The sequence below is a fragment of the Daldinia vernicosa genome (assembly GCF_022497035.1).
Source record: "Daldinia vernicosa strain CBS 139.73 unplaced genomic scaffold F5Y00scaffold_64, whole genome shotgun sequence".
Classification (NCBI taxonomy): domain Eukaryota; kingdom Fungi; phylum Ascomycota; class Sordariomycetes; order Xylariales; family Hypoxylaceae; genus Daldinia; species Daldinia vernicosa.
Genome location: NW_025953980.1, coordinates 163,855 through 183,336, shown reverse-complemented (window position 1 = coordinate 183,336; position 19,482 = coordinate 163,855). Strand labels below are relative to the sequence as shown.

Here is a 19,482-nt window from a genome sequence, read left to right as displayed (position 1 = left end):
CCCACACAACTTATTCAATCCAGCGATGCAACATATAAGAGTTGTGTCGCTGTTTTCGCCTCGATGAGAGCTTTCGAATGATATATATCACAATTGGATGCATGCGTTGCTCCAAAAGTTATTTGAATGTATAGTCAATTCAACATGGTCAATTCAACGTGGCGTGCGACCGCAAAAGAGCCTCCCGCAGAGCCTCATCCAACCAACATATCGACAATTATACCATAGGTAATTCGAGGAATGACCATATGCAAAATATATCATTAGAATCGCCTCAATTAGGGCAGTCTAATGATATATATATCGATCCGGTGCAGGCTTTAGGTGTAAAGTTATTCGAGTATGTGTGGTGGTGGTGGCTCTTGGGGAGACCACGTGATACCCTTTCGCGCGGTCGCATCTGCGTTGAATTGAGTATATATTCAAATTCGAATAGCTTTCGAAGCAACGCATGCATTAAATTGAGACTTATATCATTAGAAAGCTCTAATTGAGGCGAAACTAAAGATGTAAATCTTATATGTTGCATCGCTGGATTGAGGGATTGAGGAGCGTGTAAAGGTTGATGTGGTGGGTTGATGTGGTGGGAGTTGAAAATGGGTGGGATGTATTTGGATGTACTGGGTGTACCAATAAGCTCCGATAGTAAAATGAGGGTGTGCCAATAGCAATTGTCTAAAATTTTAATTATTATATAATTTAAAAATTTTTTATTTTTTTTTAATTTTACTAATATATTATATATTAATTATATTATTATTTTCTTTTAATAATTAATTAAATTAAATATTTTTAAATAAATATATAAAAATATAAAAAATTTTCTTTTATTATTAATATTTTTAAAATTAAATTAATTTTAAAACTTTTTATTTTTAATTAATTTTTTAAATTAATTATTTTATTTTTATTATTTAAAAAATTTAATAAAAATAATTATTATTTTTTTAATAATATTTTATATTATAAATTTAATATAAATTATATTTTATATAAACCTTTTTATTTAATATAATTAAAATTAAATATATTTTTTAACTTAATAATAAAATATAAATAATAAAACTTTTAATTATTATAAAATAAATAAATATTTTTAATTATTTAAATAATTTAATTAAATATTAAAATTATATATATATTTAAAATATAAAATTTTAATATATAAATAAAAATATAAGAAATTATAAATGGTTAAGTTATCCTTAAGTTACGTAAGGCTGATTAATTCAACACCTCCGCTATGGTATGTAGAAATATTTTTGGCTTAGCTTTTTAAGCATCTATTCTCTAGTCAGAGCGTATTAATAAGCATCGGCTCTTTTCCAAGCAACGGGTACCTACATAGTTTCTAAGCAGGTACGTATAAAATACAACCCCCGCGACGGATCGGGGAGAACCGACGTGATATTACTTCTACAGGAACGGATCCGGGCAAGACGGCGGCCCTCGAATTGGACCGAGGCTTAATTTTAGACGTGTTATTACATACCCAGGTACTATTCAGGAAGTTTACAATTGGAGCTAATATGTCATGTTAATAAAAACTACCCGAGAATCCAGGAATAAGTATGATATACGTAATTGAAAATATGGTATAAATATACGCGTATAGATCAGACAGGTGCAGTAGGTTTAATTATAATAACTCGGGAATTCTTTCGTGACAAGACAAGATAAAAATCAAAAGTTGAACTCAACTCATACTCACATTCCAATATGTCGAAGCCCACAATTTTGATCGTCGGCGGTTCATTCGCGCCGCCGGAGGTATACGATAATATCGTCGAGGCTATTGCGGCAAAAGGCTATGATATTAAAGCTTTGCATTTCCCGAGTGTTGGCTTGAGGGCCGGGCCAAGACCGGAAAAGCTGCCGACCATGTACGACGATGCTACCTTTGTCGCTAAGGAGGTATCCAAACTTGCGGACGAGGGGAAGGACGGTAAGCATTATAGACCCCCTGAATTCTAACTCATATAGATAGCGAAGGTCAATGTTAACGCTACATGCTGCAGTCGTTCTTGTCGCCCATTCTTACGGAGGCGTGCCGGCCACCGAAAGCACTAAGGGACTCACGAAGAAAGAGAGACAGAGTCAAGGGAAAGGGGGAGGAATTGTTAGGCTTGCATACATGACATCATTGGTACCGCCCGTAGGGCGCTCTGCACGGAGTCTTCTCGCAGAGATCCCTAGCGAAAATCGTATCGAGTTTAAAACTGATGTTAGTCACTTTTCCGTCTCTTTAAACTTTCCTGCTGCTTATTCGTTCATCGCCATCTAATACCATCGTAATAGGAGCAAGGTTGGATGGATTACGTCGATCTACCTGCCGCCGCTGCACTAATAATCTCAGACCTTCCTGACGTGAAGGAAAGAGAAGCAACCGTTGGAAAATTCCAAACTCACTCATCTGCTAGTTTTGTTACTGAGTTGACACACGCCGGCTATAAAGACGTCCCTGTGTCGTACTTGCTATGTGAAGAAGACGCCATTCTTCCCCCTAAGTATCAGAGAGAGTGGATCGAGTTGATTGAGAAAGAGAGCGGGAACAAAGTCGATGTCACCTCTCTGCAGGTTGGCCACTGTCCTAGTTACACTAAGCCACAGGAAGTGATCAACTGGATTGTGAGTGCGGCAGTAAGGGGTGAAAGCAAGTAGGTGGCGATAAATATAAGCGGGATCGATAATTACCTACAGGACAATTGCTAAGATTGTATTATGCAGCCTAGCTGGCTAAGTACTATCGAAATGAAAGCACTTTTCGATTTCGACGATGTAAAATTCCCAAAGTGCCTCGAAAATATAAGGGAGATATAGGGTTGGAGGCGTCTAGACGTGGATCTCTCACTATACTACATAGATGATAGGTATAAGGACATGAAAGTAAAGTAAAGGCACCAGCAAGCCTCCGCTCACACATAATACATACCCACTTTGGCACCTAAGGTAGGTACATAAGGAAGCAAAAAGGAGTTGTGAATTTAGAATAAAGGCATGAGCTGTAATTTAGGTTTAATACCGAGTCGCCATGGCTTCTATTAAACTATCTAAGAAGAACAACCAGAATAAAGACGTCTCCCAACCATTCAGAGCGCATAGGTATAGCTTCCTTCGAGATACCATGAACAGGGCTCTCAGTTTGAAGCTTAGAATACTAACTAATAGTTTACTTAGTAGGTAGTTAATGCAAAGTGCTCACTACCAGAGATAATGCAAAGCTCTACTATTCCTTCTAACAATGTCTAAAAACCGAGAGAATACTAGATAAAGTCATAGGTATTCTGGTAGGTAATTACATAAATCTGAAAATCCCAAAATGTCGAAATATAGCGAAGCATGTTGCAGGTACGGTTATTCCGCTTCTCTGGCAGTTGGCCTCATATTGACTTAGTATAGAATCCCCCAGCTGTCGACGAGGGCTATGAGCCCAAGGACGCGTATATTGAACTCAACGGGACCAAAACCTGTAGGTACTTGAAATGATAGATTGCAAACTCGAAATAATCGTCCCTTATACTGATACTTCTTTACTACTAAGATGTGACAGGACCGGCGGATTCAGATACCGCCTTCCACAGTCCCTATATATAGCATATGGCTGCTGAGTTAATTCGATCTAATTTACCTAAACTTGGATCTTTGAACGATACGATTCTAGTTCAGTCGCCTATAGTGTCAATGGCGCCGGATAGTACTGAGCAGATAACATGGACGTGCTTATTAGCTCATCCTAGCACTTCCTAGCACTCTAACCCATGGTGATAATAATTTCCTAAGAAAACATAACCTTTTTATTATATTCATTGATCTGAATGTACATAGTAGGTTAGTGGTTGTGTGGTTGACTGAAAACACGTGATATTACGTTTTATTGAAAATAAATAAATTGGATATTGAGGTCATATCTACGTAGGTTAGGTACCTAAGTACATGTACGGATCCGTATGTGGAAGTAGCTAACCATTGGGTTTTCGTTTAGGTTTGGTGGGTCTTATATCTTATCTCTAAACACGCTTCCAACGCGTCAAGCTCCCAGCGCCCAATTCTCCCCACTCACACACACCTTCCGTCCTCCCACTCCCAACCTTCCATAACAATATATCTAATCTAAATTATAAGCCTTATAACACTTTTCGCCATGAACTGACGGACTATTGAGTTTGAAATATTTGACTTCTCGGTAAACAGCATATCATACCCAATAATTCTCAATTGTCACCAACTATGCCGCGACCCAAGAGAACACGCGTCACGTCGACTCGAACAGTCGCAAAAGTCACAAGCCCCGAACCCGTTGTGGTACCGAAACAACCTTCCGAAACCAGCTCTGATATATACGATGTGAGTGACCGGGAAAAGGAAAAGGCGAAAAAGAGACGTGAGTCGGTGCGCGATGCGGATTCTGTTACGCGCACGCGATCTACATCTTCACACCAATTGAAGGCATTAGAAGTCGCGCGACAGCAACGCGACTCTGCCATGGATAGGCTAGAAAACATGACTTCGACGTCGAGCAATCGGGTAGATGAACCTGGAGAACCTTCAGAGTCTTCGGTTGAATTGGGGCGCAAAGTGGCTGGGACCCCGCAACAGAGGAGAATGGCGGACATGTCAGGATTGGACTTGGATGATTCAGACTTTGACGACTTGAATACAACATTTGATACTGCAGGTCCAGCAAGTGCGCAGCGATCAGTCGAAACATCTACTATGTCTGCCAGTGTTTTCAAACGACGGCCCCGCGCGGGAAGTTTTCTAAGCAGAGAGGATGGTTATATTCGTCCTAGCAGCCGGACGGGTCCCAACACGCCTGGTGTTAGCTCGACATTTAACATCGCCATGTTTAAAAGGAGAGTACGAGAGCCTAGTATCCTCGGTACTGCCCAAAAGCCGCGTCCTCAAAGATTAGAGCCAGAGCCCGAGCCGGAATCTGATCAGGATGGAGATGAAGATGAAGAAGCAGTTGATGAAGAGGGATTTGCCCCTGAAGCCGAATCAACCCCAGTTAAACCTTCTAAGAGACGTTCCGGAGAGGTTGAGGCTGGCCCAGCATCGCCGCAGGATTTGCCACGCGCAAATTCGCGTAAGCGAAAATCTTCAGAAGGTCATGAACGTCGCGCAAGATCGTCCCCAGTTGAAGACGATGAACCCGTCGAGGAACCCAGAGTACAACAATCAGATTCAGAGCTATCATCTCCCCCATCTACTCCTCCGCCTCGACAACAGAGTAGTAAGCCCGCGACACCCATTATGGATGAGGAGCTCATGGCACCTCCATTAAGTAGCGGCTCCTCCGAGGGAGACTTCGAGGTCTGGCCGCCTCTCCAGTCACTCACACGAGCCCGCCGGAGACGGCCCTCAATTCCCCGAAGGACCCCAGTCGCAGATGATATTATCTCCGATATTTCTTCGCCGCCCTCCCTCACTTACTCTCCAAACTACCGCGAGCCTTCTCCGCCGCCGCGGCAGGCCGAAAAGACCAAGCGCAAGGGTGTTTCTAAGCCAGAGCCTAAAATCACGACTGCAGAACTCAGGACTGAAGATTTAGCGGGCTTACTGCCGCGTCGGCGCCGTAGAAACGCTAGAACCGACGATGAAGATTCGGAAGCAGAGGTTGACATCTCCGGCCTAGGCGATCATGACGACGAGCTCTCTTACCTTGACGTTCGAGCCCGACGACACCCAGTGCGGCCGGGCTCCCGAGCAGGACGGTCCAAGAACCAGAATGTGGGACGGGCGCGTCCCGCTTCGCGCGGTAAGACCGCAAAGCGGACTCCCAGTACTAATAGACGTACTACGATCACGTATGGCCGGACATCAGACAAAGAGAACCAAGAAGAGTCGGAGGGCGATGAAGAGCAGGGTGGGGAGGAAAACAATCAGGACATGGCCGAGCGAGCGAGCGAGGAGCTGAAGAACGCAGCGCGCAAATTCCAGGAGGTGGATCAATGGCAGCTCGATTACGAGGAAGTGACGGAGAGTAGTTCACCATTGGACGCTCGCTAAATTCGAAAAGTATCTTATTGTTATTCAAGGGGAGTACGGAAAAGGGGTTTTGGGAAACTGGGAGATTGGGGGTGAAGGTTGCCCAGTTATGATGCATGATGCTTAGCATGGGGTCTTCATTAAGTTACTAGGTCAGCGCTTTATCGTCAGCTATGCTTATTACTTTGGAAGGGCTAAGGGAATCGAATGGCATGAAGATCGCATACTAGTCGAGTGATATGATAGCTCGATATCCCCAATCAATGCCAGCCATCCGTCTGCATTTGCTATGCACCATAATTTTTATACCATGTCTTTCCTTCAGAGCGTGTGATCGTGTATCGAACCGTTCACTTGTGAACGTATGTATACCTTTCCGGAGCCAAAACTCTACCTACTCATGCCCGACTCCGTGAACGCCAAACCATGCATTTCGTACAATTCATAAACCTCCCTCTCTACTTATTACTCGTACGGTCCCCGATCAATCAATCAAATCCGATCCTTAGAAATAAGCTCTCGGAATTCGAGATGACCCCGTTCGTATCCAAGGTCTACGATCTCAGCGAGATGCTTTCCAGAGTCTGCTCCACCGTAGGAAGCAAGTCGGCGATCTTATTAGCGTCACGCAACGCTATCGTCACAGCGTCGGGCACCAGGCCCGTCATGAGCAGTTTCTACACAAAGTCAAGTCAGCTAATTTTTGGACCAACCTCCCTAATCTCCCGCATATACCCAACCCCAACCCCTCTTTCTTCTCTTTCCATCTCGAGAACTGTTTTTTTTCTACGGTAGGTAAAAACTTACCCGCTTGACATCTTCGAACCCCATCTCCTTGGCCGTGTACTCGCGCGTGACCTCCTCAGCCGCGAAATCCACGTACACGCGGGTGTCGCGGATGCGCACGACGACGTTATCTAGGCGCATGAAGAGCCGAGATAGCAGCAGCATGCGGCGCTCGTGGACGCGCAGCTTCACGCTGAGGACGCTGATGCCGTTGTCGTCGAGCTCGCTCTCGTACAGCATGACCTCGTCGAAGAAGAGGATCGGGTCCCGCCGTTTCAGAAGTTCGATTGGGATGGGATTGTTTGAGGGCGCGAATTCGAACTTGTTCTTCTTCTTCTGGGCCCCTGCTATCTCCTGCTGCTCGCTTGGGTTCTTGGATTCTTCTTCTTCTTCCGTGTTGGTGGTGTCGTTCTCGGTGGCTGCCGGACCCAGCGGCGGCGGGGGAGGAGGAGCTCGAGACGAGGGCGGGACGACGGTGCCTCGGTACGTAGTGCTGTAGCTCCAATCGTACGGCCTGACTACGTCCTTAATGCCAGCACTGGTCTGTTCGCGGCTAGCAGACCAGCTCTTGGCGTAAGCGACCTGGAGCATGTTCCGATCGGTCTTATCCACCGCGTCTAAAGCATCGCGAGCGTTGAACTCGACTGCCCAGCCAGAGGGCGCGTGGCGTATAGAAACGAGGTTGTCGCCGAAGATCATCTCGGGCACGGGGATGCCTAGCTCGTGCTCCATAGCTTCGATGGGACCGGCTTTAGAGATGGGCAGTTTTCGCGTTGAGATTATGAACGAGCCTTGCCGGTGCGATGTCGTCGCTTGCGCGATGTCCTCGGGCCGTGGGAATGGCTCGTTAGGCGAGGTTATGTGCGCTGCCATGGTTGGCGTTTGTTAGTTTTAGGTGTTTGGGGAGTAGAGGTAGAAGTGTTGGCTTGTATGTTCAAAAATAATAGTCAAAATAGTAGTCGATGTTGAAGTTTGTCAAGCTCTAAAAATAAAGTAGAGCTTAGTACGGAATACGGAATATAGAGGGGCAGAGCTTCGTCACAGCGGGGTTGCCCAGGTGCTTTCCCAGAAATTGGAGTTGGGACCTGACGGTTAGGTTCATGTACCTAGGTACCTAAGCTTTAATCCATCAAGGCTCAGCTATCGAGTCTCTAACTGTTCCTATGTAGTGATATATTCCAACTCTACCCGTATAGCAAACGCCGAAAAACATACTATATACCACATTAAACATTGGCTCCGATTGGTAGAGCATTATCTCTACCTCTTACCCAATAGTCTTGACTCTTTTTTGCCACCAGCCTTTTACTGTAACGCAATAGCTCCTATGCAGTTAAAGCGACAAAGTTCTTATACACCTTACCCAGCCCTTGTTACCCGGTATCTTCGGCCTAAGCAATGGAGTCACATACTCCAAGTAATATGAAGAGACAAACCCGTCCCCAAGTATCTCAAGCACGGCCAGCAATTCTCGCCCTCCTTGCTTCTTCGTCTCGATTAGCCGCAACACGAGCCAAGAAATCTTGTCGGTTGACGTAAGACTCTTTTGACTTCCCAGCCAATTCTAGTTCGTCTTTGATACCCTCCTTATCGACAAATCCCGCCCAGTCCATGCGACTCTTCTCCACCACGTTAAGCTTCTTGGCCTTTGCCTGCTCGCGCAACTGCAATCTTGCATCCATGCCGAGATTCAAGTCCGCGCGCTGTGTCAACCCTTCGATGACAGGCTCGAATATAGATCGGAAGGCTTTTCGAGGTTTCCGTTTAGGCTGACTGTCCTCGGGTTCGGCGTCTTCGACTGACGCGGGATTTTGAGATGCTAGGTATAACTTCGCTTCCGCCGAATCTCGAGGCACCAGCTTTTCTTCGACGTGTACCTTACCAGCGAAATTGTAGGTACGCTTTATCTTAATCATTGGTACCATCTCTTCACCACCTGGCTTCTCTGTTTGTGGCCTGTTCTTTGTACCTTTAGACTGCCCATCCGATCCTTGTTCCTGAGCTGGCTTTTGGGGTTCCTTTTCTGTTTCAATATCTGCTTTAGATGGTATTAAGGGAGCAGCGGTCATTTTAGCCCATAAATCGTCCACATCAATCGTTACCGGACCGGCGGCTGTGCGCGACTTCTTTTCGACCTTCTCCGCTGCTCGCATACTCCGGGTCTTGATTAGCCCACCCTCGCCACCTTCATCATCCTCGACGTTGCCATCCTTCCGCTTTTCTTTCTTTCGTCTCTTCTTGCCCCTTTGTATTATCGCTTCGTCACCCGAGTTCTCAAATCCATCGTCGACATCTGCGTCGGCGCCGCGCTTCGTACTTGGTACCGCGACTAGTTGGACTTCGTCATCTTCAGATTCTGAAGCTTCGGCGTCGATATCTAATGGTGCTGCGTCGGGCGCGAAATCGGAATCTTCATCAGACGCATACTCTTCGTCAATGAGTGGCTCCTCGGTCATATTTTAATAAAACGGGCGTAGGCTTTCTAATTTAGATGACGTCTATTCGAGAAATGGAATCTACTAGGTTACAGGCTGGAAGATGTTTGGCGCATGATTCGCGATTGCTAAAGAGCTGGGGAATTTTTGGAGCTTAGGTCCTTTATCTTATCGGACTTGCCAAGATATAATGTACCCACTAAAGTACAGGGTCAAGTCTTCTATCAAATGGGTACTTCATACTTAAAATTACTCTTTAAACTTCAAGTCTAAACTGAAAGTGTTTATGAATATTAACTTAGTTCTACTTATACAGACGCATACAATAAAACTAAGCATCAAATATACATATAACTACCAGTAATACTAGTAATGTTTCTCAACTCTTTAGAATCCCCAGTACCCCTTCACAAGATACGCAGCATATCCACCCAACCACAAAGTCGTAGCCATAGTGCCCCAGTAGCCAATTGGCCGACCCAAACCTAATCCATTAATAAGACCCAGCTCCACGTGTAGAACTCGGAAAGTCAAGAGGGCGGTGAGGGCATTGCTGAGAGTCTTCTGGTTTCCGCCGTTTAGTTCAGCGAAGGCTGCAATGATGAGAGCCATCGGTACATTTTCGATAAAGTTTTGATGGCAGCGGCTAGCCAGGTACAACTTGTTATTTGGGTCGCCATTTTTAGATGAATTGTCGCCGACATAAAACCGGTCCTTGAGACGGTGGTATACAACCCGGCAGCTTAGAAAAACAAAGTATGCCGAGAAGGGCATAGCAAAAGCGCCAGTCACGGCTATCGTTGAGAGAACGGCTGTTAGTATTATCTTTATGGGCCTAGCTTAAGTATAACAAGATAATTAGGTAGAGGTAATTAGTTAGAGATAACTTACGCAAGAGGGGCGCGAGTGCCGGGGTCGTGATCCCAGTTGTAGACGACATATTGATCTATATCGATTCACAACACAACGTATATGTATATGAGTTGCAGCTTAGAGATAGTTATAAGGAGAAAGAAAGAGAAATGCTTTGGTGTAAAAGTCAATAAATTATCAAGCAGATGAAGCCGTTATATAGACTTGTCAAAGACTTGCCCGAGTCTCGCTTGTCTTTTAGCGCCAACATCACCATTTGCGTGTATCCGCCCATTAGCATTTTTTGGGACGCCCGTACGAGATAATCCTTGCAACATGACTCCTATCTCGTACGGGTAGCTATATTTAGAACGTCTACTGTGTATTAAGCAATAGAGATACTATATTATCTATTCCAGATCCAGTACTGACCCGCATCAGGGCTTAAATACTTCGAAGACGCTGCATTATTTACTACATTGTTAATACACGATGCCAGCTAAATAATAGGCCACACTTACAAAAGTGATAGCGAGTTATCGCACGGTCACTACCATAGATGTAAAGGATTAACTATGTGTAATCCGTACATAGATGCTTAGAACTAAACCCATCCTTGTAGTTCTAATTACTGCTTATACTCGATGCATCAAAAGCCTTCACTTCGAGTTTTATATTTTATAAGACGAGTAAAATAATACCTTTATAATCTTACCTTCCATTTTGGATCAGCTAGAAAGGTTCGATTGGCTGCATGGATTTTCGATGCCAAGACCCTTGCCGTCCTCAACAACATCCTCAGATCTTCCCCAGATTCTTTAAATGCCCCCACAGTTTTAAGGTAAGATATTCTCGTGTGTAACCCAATTGTGTCATGAATGTCATGAATGTCATAAATCCACTGACGTCACTGACTTGAGCAGATGTAAGTAGAAATCGAGTAGTTAAGCACCTCTTATAAAGTCGGCGTCTTTCAACACTTCCTACAAATTTCATACCTAGCTTTCTATAGTTACTTCAATCAATAGTAGTATCTCTTTCCAGCAAATCACAACTATATCCCAACCGAAACACAGTTACACAATGTCTTCACAAAACAACACTCAGCAGCCCTCTCTTATCGGCGGCCACGCTGAATACATCAAGGGAGCCACAGAAGTCAGTCTAATTCACCATAACAAAATTATACTATGCCTAACTACCAGATATGCTAACAACGACGTGCAGTCAGCTATCGGTAGCGCTACGGGCTCACAGGCCTGGACTAGCTCCGGAGAGCAAGCTAAGGCGCATGCCGTAGATACCATGAAGACGGCCGGCGAGAAGCGCGATCCGTCTCAAGGGTTCGGCAAGGTCGAGCAGAAGTTGGGTCAAGCCATAGGTTGCGAAGGCATGGTCAAAGAGGGGGCAGCTAGCAAGAAACCCGAATAGGTGGAGAGGATCATTCACATACCTACCATAAACACTATGTGGACACAATATCCAATCAGTAACTTTGTAACATGATGTATATTAATCTCAAGTGCGTTCTAGATGTTCATGCTAGTCTGGTGGAAACCTTCTCAATAATTGGTATATCAACCACGGTCATTTTCAAGCATACGTAATTGGAGAGGTATAAGATTATATTGTCGGTTCCATTAAGCTTTTCTGTTTTATCATCGGGTATCGCGTTGATAGTTAAAGGGTAGCATTGCATTCTCGGAAGACTGGGATTCGTCATCCGTGTTGTATTAAAGGTACCCGACTCCCTTCTAAATTCCCAGTAAGGGCATTGAAATAATTGATTCACATGACAAGTATATTATACATACTAGTTACTATAACTACCGTAATAAATCAATTCAAAACAAAAAGCCGCGAGAAAATGGCTAGTAGCTAATGCCACCACATGTCGTATTAGGGACTCACTTCAAAAACAAATCAAGTCTCTAGTGTGACATAACAGATCAACCATACGCTCAACATACCTCCCTTACTTCATTCCACTCTCCCCTCCTTTTTCTTATCCATCCATTACTTGGTGGTGGTTTCTCATCTATACTTCCTACGAAGTCTAACCCTAACTACCTAGGTACTGAGCTATTTCAATCTGCTTCTGTAAGCTGCTTACATTTTTCGCAACCATGTAAGCATATTAGAGCCTCACGATAATAGGACAAAGGAGCACAACGAAATGTGGGACCCAGTAGCAATGCCATAAACTATAAAGTTACATTGCAGCGAGGTTCTGCAGTAGCTTTAAATCACACCATATAGCGTCGACTTTAAATATTTTCGATAAGGGTCTGATAGATCATCGGAATGACCGGAGAAAAAAAAGAAACAATTCAGTTTGTTGTTCCTGTATTTCTTTGGGTTCTCCATTGTTTAGGTACCATTGGAGATTGGAGATATCATGATACCTAATGCAAGTAATATAAATTAAATATTCACAATACGATCAAATCATTCAACAAAAAAAAACCAAATAACCATACCTGCCAAGAAAAAAAGCAGGGCATCAAAGTTACGGTCAAGATGTTCGATATGCGATATGCGTATTGTTAGACTTGGAATCACTTCTCGAGTCACAAATTGCATGTCTTACGTAGGTACATCTAGATAAGTACCGTCCCTAACTTAAAAAAAGATCAAAGATCGTACATCCATGGATGTATGTACCTCATATGCTGCCCTGGGTCCACTGCATCATGCCCGTAGTGTACCTAACCCCGCAGGCCAGCCCCGCTAGTACGTACTTGAATCAACAAACATGTGCGACCTGGATGTACAATAGTGTACAAACTGGAAACTGGTCCCCTGTGGACCCTGAATTTAGAAGCAACCCTTGAAGCATTTTCTCATTTTTGGAAGCACCAAGGGTCCTTTTCTGGGCTGATCGTCCCATCCAGATTTTCCAGCATTGCCAGCATTGCTCCACCCCAAGGGTCGTGCCACATTCCTACCACTTGCAGTCTTGCACACCCACTTGCACACCCACATGGTAACTGAACTAAAACTAACCCACATTGCTTGGGCACAGACTTTGGAGGGGTTCCCTCGGACTGGTATAACTTTTTACGCTTGCGAGAATATTCTAATATCCTCAGATGGCTTATAAGTTTTTTTCCGTTTATTTTTTTACTTAACCCTAACAGTTTTTAAGCCTCCCCCTCCAACCCAACTCCATCTCCCAGGACGGTACAATCTCTAAATAAACAATAAACATTATATCGATCGACGTTACTGCATACCTACTCTCTACTGGAGATCGTCTACCAAAGATCGTCCCGAGTAGTTCGATCGCAACCGCAACCGAGAAACGCGGGACGGGAACTAGACCTGGAACGAAAACGCCAGCTGACGATCATCAGGCATCTTACAGAACCACCCTTTCCAAAATCTTGATTCTAGGTTCAAACAAGGGCTGAAGGGTAGCACCTTATACCCTCCCCGCTGATCTGTGGCTAGCTCCCTCTCGCTAGGTTACCGAAAAGGCGTCAAGGACGATACAAGACGCACGAAGAGCATCTATAGCCAACTAAGCAATGACGTGCCCCTGATCAGAAGTGCGGTTCAACCCCCACCCAACCGTTATTGAGCTTTCCCCTACGGTACCCCGTCAGCCATATCGATTCCCATATAAAAGAGCTCTAGCAGGCGTTTTAAGTGATGGACGAGTCCGAGGAAGAGGTCGACCCTCGCATCGAGTCGCTTCTGCGCAAGCGCCAATCATTGACTAATGACTTGCTGGAGAATCCGTACGACCTAATCCTTTACATAAAACGCGCATTGGTCTATTCCGACTTAGCTTATCCCGACTTGGCCGCCGGCGACGCTTACCGCGCTCTGTTATTGACCGACGAAGTTCGCGATGAGGGTTTCGAATACCATACCCAAGCCGTTGAGGCCTTGACCGGTTACGCCAAAGGACCCTTTCTAGACATATTAGACCATGGCTCTCTATCGGGAACTCAGTCTCGTTTGCCTGTGTCGGATGATGGCGAAAAAGATCTCCCTGCCTTCGCTTCGTTGGCGTCTATTCGCTGTTATCAAATATTGTCCTTGAATCTTCTACTATGTGGTTGCCTAAGGAGTGCTTACAACTTCTGCGAGCGCGGCCTTGCCATCTCGCCGAATAATCAGGAGCTCCTAAATACGCGGGGCTACATACATACTGTTGCCGAGCGTAGAATACGCAGGCCCATATCCAATGCGAATGATCTTCCGGACTGGGGCATGGTGCGTAGAGAAGTATACCCTTGGAATAGCTACGAACCTGATCGGTTTTCGGACGAATCCTTGGCTACCCTTAACGCCGGGTTGGCTGAAATGGCACCTAAATGTACTGTCGAAGTTGCACAGCTACCTATATTGCTCGGATGCCCGAGCCGCACGGATGGGTACGACATAATTCCAACATGCAACCAACTCGGCCTGTTTGCCAAGGAATACATCGCGCCGGGAGAAGATGTGCTTGTGGAGTATTCCTTGGTCACGGCCAATAATCGCCTGAAGGAGCCTGTCTGTGATGCTTGCAGTGGGGAGCTCCCACGGTTAGGAAGCGATTCGACTGCTGTCAACTGTCCAGAATGCTATGATACTGTGTTCTGTACCGAGTATTGTTTTGAGCAGGCCCAGAAGCTCTACCACCCGGCAGTTTGCGACAAGGATACGGACTCGATCGCCAAGGATCCAGATGCGAAAGACGCCGATGCAGCTTTGCATCTTTTGCTGCTCGCGCGTGTTTTAGCTATGGCGGCTCACCAAGGAATACATCCGCTTGACGTCAACCAGATTAAATATATATGGGGGGACTTCATCTCCTCCAAGACCAATGAGATTGATTTATCTCCTAAGGCCGGCCCACCGCCGGATTGGACGCTTCCGTTCTCCTTTTCTTATAACATCGAGACGCCTCTTCACATCCTAGAGAAAATGGATATCGACATCTACGCCACCATTGCTGATTACGATATATGGGTGTTTAATACGTTATATAGTAAATTTCGTGGCACCGCCTCGGCTCGAAAGAACCCCAGGGATGGGCGACCCGACGTCGCCGCCGTGCACCCTTACTGGTGCCTTGCCAACCATGACTGCAACCCTAACGTTACGTGGGAATGGGGCGGTCGGATGGTACTAAAGGCGCGGGAGACGCGGGTTGTCGGAAATGCACCAGGAGGTATAGAAGCCGGAGAGGAGATTCTCAATCACTACTGCGATGTGGATCTACCTGTGAAAGAACGTAGGGAGTGGGCGCGTGGCAGTCTCGGTGGCTGGTGCATGTGCGGTAGATGTCGCAGCGAATCTTCCAACTCTCAAAACAACTCTCCTGGATAACTGCTCGAGACACTCCTTGGATTCCCTCTAGCCATCTCTCGGGAAACACGTACACTACGGCAACGGGTCTGGTTCTTTCATGATTATACACGTGTCATGACTGCCGACTCGGAGATTCTCACCACTCCGCTTCCTTAAATAATTTATACCCTTATCTCGTACCCCAAGTTTCCATTATGGCCAACGATCTAATAGGAGGATAGACGGCAGATATAATCGGGATTGGACAGGTTAACCTACGTTGCTGCTCTAGAATAGGACCGGTGTCCGGGGCATATATGTGCTTTCGATGCTTACAGGACGTTATAGCGCAGCATTTCGAAGTCGGACGTGAAATGAGGATCCCCGCGGACGCCCTCTCTTTTTCGAATCTCTGCTCCCCCCCCTTTTTTTTTGTCAGCTTCTGACTCTTTTCCTTTCGCATACGGCTGTATCTGAGTAGCTTGAAACTGCCTTCAGCTGGCAAACTATCATATAGAAGGGCAAATTATCGAGCATCGTAAACGAAGAAAGGCCTGGATTTGTTTTCTGAAGACTAAACAAACGTAATATAGTCGCACCTTTTGAATCAGTAAACGAATGATACCAACAAGAATAGAATAGGGATGATTCCCGATATACTATGGGAATACGTGGGTCCCTGTTTGTTTGTTGATTGTGTAGAGCGACTGGGTGACTTGTGTTTGCAAGGAACTTGAAATCGTAGAGAAACTCATCTCTCCCCCTTTCCCCCTTTTGATCTGCTAATGGCAGTAAACATGTCAATGAGATTATATAGAGGTAGGTACCTAAGTAAGTCCTCACTAAGAATGGACACAAAAAACCACAACTCTACGTAGTCGTCTACTCCCCTAACTCCTATTTATATAACTCCGTGTTTAGAATCTTATTGCCAAGTCTGCAGCCAATCCTATTACTATATAGGTACGCTATTATTCATCATCCAAGCAGCAGGGCATAAGTAGCATCGCCAACTGTAAACGAGACACGGGAACTTACTTTAGGTACCTATCTATAGGAACAACAACTATCGTATTAACCAAACCAAACTAGTACTACTCAGCCATCCATAGCACTAGTTATTCTACTCACTTATCCAATTTCATTAACTAGGCACTATAAGTTATGGTTTGTTCATAATTATCTGCTTGCTTGCATAAGTACCTAACCTAACCTAACCTAACCTAACTACCAGTACGAGTAGCGAATGGCATTCATTCCCCTCTTCGTTTCGTTTTCGTATCAATGTCCCCCTTCATCACAGCACCATTCCATTCCTCAAGCTAGCTTTTAACTAAACAACACAGTGCTGGGGGCTTTCCTTTTCTTTATACGGCGGAAAAGGTAATTCCGTTAGTTATGTTGAAGACAAACAAAGTCCGACTAGGTTAACTAATCGATAACAATCCCCCTTTTTTTGAGGAGGGGGAAAAAAACACGAGAAAAGAAGAGAAGAGACAGGGAGAAAGAAAAAAGAAAAAAAAAAAAAGTGCCGCATGCTCAGTCGACACCAACAGACTTCGTACATCTCGTCAAACGCCGTGGTCCCTATGTACATCCTCCATCTACCCTATACTTGTACCTATACCTATACCTATCCACTCATCACCCACATCATCTCTTCCACCCTATCCATCCCCCACTACAGCGGCAGCGCCGGATACGCCGGCTGACTCGGCGGTCTCGTGGGGGAATCGACATCCATGTCGCTTCCTCCGGCCGAGGCAGCCGACGACGCGGCGGGGGACTCGGCGTCGTAGTCCTTGCGCTTGATGCGGTCGATGACGTACTCGCGGAGGTACTCGATGACGCGGACGTTTTCGAGCCAGGCCTCGTACGCCTGGTCCTCGCGGGCCTCGGCGCTGCTGGCCTCCGACTCCGCGGACGGCGAGCTGACGGCCGAGGCGGCGGACTCGGACGCGCGAGGGGTGGTGGTGGTGGAGGGCTCGCGGTCGAGGTGGGAGGATCTGGGCACGGCGGCGTTGGCGCGCTGCAGCATGCCGCCTGAGTAGCGGCGGCGAGGATCGGGGTCGAATGTGGGGCCGAGGGTTGATGTTGCGGATTGGCCGGGGTAGCCGGATGTGACGGCGGGAAGAGTTGGGTATAACGCTGACGTGGTCGAGCTATGACGCGTCGAGGGCGATAGGCCGGTAGATGAGGCGCTGGGCGAATGTCCGGAAGTATAGGACATGGAACTCGACGGGGGCGTTACGGCAGGGGTGCCGTTCGAATGGGTCGAAGAGACGGCGGTCAAGGGCGAAGCTACGTGAGCCGCCGAGTAGGCATTATTGGCCATGGCGGACTGGTGCGGCGCTGCAGAGTGCGGCGGGGACTGGCTGTGACGGAAGTTCAAGGGAAGGTAGTGCGAGCCGGGCTGGTGGACTCCAGCAGCAGCGGCTGTGTTAGAGCTCTCATATACTGTGCTCTGCATCTGCTCGAGGAGCTGGTCGATCTGGACGAGGTCGCTCTTAGTGCGGACGTTCGGCATAGGGGGTAACGAATAGTGCTGTTGGTACGGACCATGGCCAGCGGGTCCATCGACGGTCATGACACCCGGACTTGGGAGATACTCTGCCCCGAGGGAGCCGGAGTGAATAGGAAGGACTCCGTGCAAGGGTAAAAGTCTCTGTCCAACCTGAGCGTACGAGTTGGGGTCAAGGTGTCTACGCTTGGCATCGCCGAAGAACTCGTTAAGCACATCGTAGGTACGTTTGCGATTATCGTATTCAGCGGCGGAAGCTTGGTAGCCCATGTGGTCACCCCGACCGCCCATGGGTTGATAGTACATGGGGCCTCCAAAGGAGGTTTGAGGGTGGTGCTGGTAATAACTACTTGGGTGGCCGGTAGGATGAGGCGGCTGACCAAAGGCGGCCGAGTTAGTACGGATTTGACCAGTATGATCGTAATAGCTAGACGGAGCTATGAGGCAAATTAGCCTCCAAATGAGGAATCAGGAGGAGGGGGGTGGTTCGAACTGAAGGGGGATATACATACCTTTTCCTTGAGCCCGATAACCTCCGTTCATTGGGCCATGCTGATCTGGCGAGCGGACAAGGACAGAGTCATCCGCATGTGTCTACAATCGGAGTTAGTAGCTGCAGTAGAAGTAATATTTATTTATATTTATAACCGAGTAGAAAAACATATTACATACCTTGACATGCTTCTTTAAATCCTGGGGACGCTTGAATGACTTGCCACAGAAGTCACATTTGTGTGGCTTCAGGGGAACATGCACTCTGATATGTGATGTGATATGATCTCGCTTGACGGTGGTAGTCTTGCACTGATTCCACTGGCAAGTCAAGTTAAGATTGTTTGTGGATTTGCGACCGACATGCTTCTCGCAAATGTGCTCCTAGATAGCCGTTAGTTAAGTATACAAGATAAAATAAATAATATAATAAAACTTACGTAGAGAGTTTCGGCCGAGCCAAACTTCTCGCTGCAACCGGTCCAGCGGCACTGAAGGGAATCATCCTGGGCCGGGGCGCTAGACTGCGAAGTTGCGGTTGTAGCCGTCGATGGTGCTGGGGTGGTGCCGTTGGAGGCCGAGCTCTCACCGCCCGATTGGACCGGGTTGCTCTCGGGTGCTGCCGACATGGCTTCGACTTCAATCTTCAAATCAAAAGGTATGATTTAATAAGGGGGTAAATGTCTTTCACGTGATGACAGAGATGCACGTGATGAAGCGGAAGAATTTCGGAGGGTCCGGAACAACTATGGGTAAATTTTTATTTTTTTTTCTTTCTGGGCTTTGGCTGTACCTAAGGTAAGTTGCGGTATTGGTCTTGGTCTTGGCAGTCCAAGCCCACCAACATGTGATGTGACTAACGGATGCGGTAATGTCTAAATCGGGAATGGATTGTTTCGATAGTGGAATAATAAAGTATGTATAGAACAAACACTGAATAGGAACATTCAATGCCTTTTTTTTCTTCTTCTTCGAACCCAAGCAACAAAACAATAATACTAAGATTCGATTCCCAAAGGAGCAAAGGGGGAGAAAAGCCAATCTTGTCTGGGGGAGAGGAACGTCGAGTTTATGTAAATCGAGCGTGGTGCTTGCTCCTTATTATGGACGTTTGACCTTGGC

The 19,482-nt window shown here is 46.2% G+C and overlaps 8 protein-coding genes across 8 annotated transcripts; 4 read left to right on the top strand and 4 right to left on the bottom strand.

Annotated features, from left to right (window-relative positions):
* Positions 1-1,719: 1,719 nt before the first annotated feature.
* On the top strand, positions 1,720-2,661 carry F5Y00DRAFT_266088 (alpha/beta-hydrolase; the record flags this gene model as incomplete). Its single annotated transcript, XM_048011890.1, has 3 exons — positions 1,720-1,945; positions 2,019-2,224; positions 2,299-2,661. 3 exons carry the CDS (start codon positions 1,720-1,722, stop codon positions 2,659-2,661), a joined length of 795 nt encoding a protein of 264 aa, XP_047860922.1.
* A 1,566-nt stretch (positions 2,662-4,227) lies between these two features.
* F5Y00DRAFT_266087 (uncharacterized protein) lies at positions 4,228-6,009 on the top strand (the record flags this gene model as incomplete). Its single annotated transcript, XM_048011889.1, has 1 exon — positions 4,228-6,009. One exon carries the CDS (start codon positions 4,228-4,230, stop codon positions 6,007-6,009), a length of 1,782 nt encoding a protein of 593 aa, XP_047860921.1.
* Positions 6,010-6,315: 306 nt separating this feature from the next.
* On the bottom strand, positions 6,316-7,936 carry F5Y00DRAFT_185153 (TIP41-domain-containing protein). The gene is made up of 2 exons (XM_048005070.1): positions 6,796-7,936; positions 6,316-6,665 (listed from the first exon to the last, which is right to left on the bottom strand). Exons 1-2 carry the CDS (start codon positions 7,645-7,647, stop codon positions 6,543-6,545), a joined length of 975 nt encoding a protein of 324 aa, XP_047860920.1. The 5' UTR covers positions 7,648-7,936; the 3' UTR covers positions 6,316-6,542.
* Positions 7,937-9,413, bottom strand: F5Y00DRAFT_185122 (BCNT-domain-containing protein). Its single transcript, XM_048005069.1, has one exon. The coding sequence runs from the start codon at positions 9,228-9,230 to the stop codon at positions 8,226-8,228; it is 1,005 nt and encodes a 334-aa protein (XP_047860919.1). The 5' UTR covers positions 9,231-9,413; the 3' UTR covers positions 7,937-8,225.
* A 64-nt stretch (positions 9,414-9,477) lies between these two features.
* Positions 9,478-10,330, bottom strand: F5Y00DRAFT_247623 (membrane-associated, eicosanoid/glutathione metabolism protein). Its single transcript, XM_048009302.1, has 2 exons — positions 10,101-10,330; positions 9,478-10,003 (listed from the first exon to the last, which is right to left on the bottom strand). Exons 1-2 carry the CDS (start codon positions 10,147-10,149, stop codon positions 9,597-9,599), a joined length of 456 nt encoding a protein of 151 aa, XP_047860918.1. The 5' UTR covers positions 10,150-10,330; the 3' UTR covers positions 9,478-9,596.
* A 606-nt stretch (positions 10,331-10,936) lies between these two features.
* F5Y00DRAFT_185118 (uncharacterized protein) lies at positions 10,937-11,696 on the top strand. Its single transcript, XM_048005068.1, has 2 exons — positions 10,937-11,219; positions 11,289-11,696. Exons 1-2 carry the CDS (start codon positions 11,145-11,147, stop codon positions 11,490-11,492), a joined length of 279 nt encoding a protein of 92 aa, XP_047860917.1. The 5' UTR covers positions 10,937-11,144; the 3' UTR covers positions 11,493-11,696.
* A 1,058-nt stretch (positions 11,697-12,754) lies between these two features.
* F5Y00DRAFT_266082 (uncharacterized protein) lies at positions 12,755-15,386 on the top strand (the record flags this gene model as incomplete). The annotated part of the gene is made up of 2 exons (XM_048011888.1): positions 12,755-12,794; positions 13,714-15,386. 2 exons carry the CDS (start codon positions 12,755-12,757, stop codon positions 15,384-15,386), a joined length of 1,713 nt encoding a protein of 570 aa, XP_047860916.1.
* Positions 15,387-16,505: 1,119 nt separating this feature from the next.
* F5Y00DRAFT_247620 (uncharacterized protein) lies at positions 16,506-19,416 on the bottom strand. The gene is made up of 4 exons (XM_048009301.1): positions 18,801-19,416; positions 18,541-18,744; positions 18,381-18,462; positions 16,506-18,305 (listed from the first exon to the last, which is right to left on the bottom strand). The coding sequence occupies exons 1-4, from the start codon at positions 18,987-18,989 to the stop codon at positions 17,029-17,031; spliced, it is 1,752 nt and encodes a 583-aa protein (XP_047860915.1). The 5' UTR covers positions 18,990-19,416; the 3' UTR covers positions 16,506-17,028.
* Between the last annotated feature and the right edge of the window lie 66 nt (positions 19,417-19,482).

Excerpts from the sequence above, each read along its gene's own strand:
- F5Y00DRAFT_185153 (XM_048005070.1), bottom strand. The coding sequence starts at position 7,647 with ATGGCAGCGCACATAACCTCGCCTAACGAGCCATTCCCACGGCCCGAG. Across the intron at positions 6,666-6,795 it reads GGTTCGAAGATGTCAAGCGG|AAACTGCTCATGACGGGCCT; the intron begins GTAAGTTTTTAC and ends GACTTTGTGTAG.
- F5Y00DRAFT_185122 (XM_048005069.1), bottom strand. The coding sequence starts at position 9,230 with ATGACCGAGGAGCCACTCATTGACGAAGAGTATGCGTCTGATGAAGAT.
- F5Y00DRAFT_247623 (XM_048009302.1), bottom strand. The coding sequence starts at position 10,149 with ATGTCGTCTACAACTGGGATCACGACCCCGGCACTCGCGCCCCTCTTG. Across the intron at positions 10,004-10,100 it reads GGCACTCGCGCCCCTCTTGC|CCGTGACTGGCGCTTTTGCT; the intron begins GTAAGTTATCTC and ends TCTCAACGATAG.
- F5Y00DRAFT_185118 (XM_048005068.1), top strand. The coding sequence starts at position 11,145 with ATGTCTTCACAAAACAACACTCAGCAGCCCTCTCTTATCGGCGGCCAC. Across the intron at positions 11,220-11,288 it reads ACATCAAGGGAGCCACAGAA|TCAGCTATCGGTAGCGCTAC; the intron begins GTCAGTCTAATT and ends AACGACGTGCAG.
- F5Y00DRAFT_247620 (XM_048009301.1), bottom strand. The coding sequence starts at position 18,989 with ATGTCGGCAGCACCCGAGAGCAACCCGGTCCAATCGGGCGGTGAGAGC. Across the intron at positions 18,463-18,540 it reads ATTTAAAGAAGCATGTCAAG|ACACATGCGGATGACTCTGT; the intron begins GTATGTAATATG and ends CTCCGATTGTAG. Across the intron at positions 18,306-18,380 it reads TTATCGGGCTCAAGGAAAAG|CTCCGTCTAGCTATTACGAT; the intron begins GTATGTATATCC and ends TTTGCCTCATAG.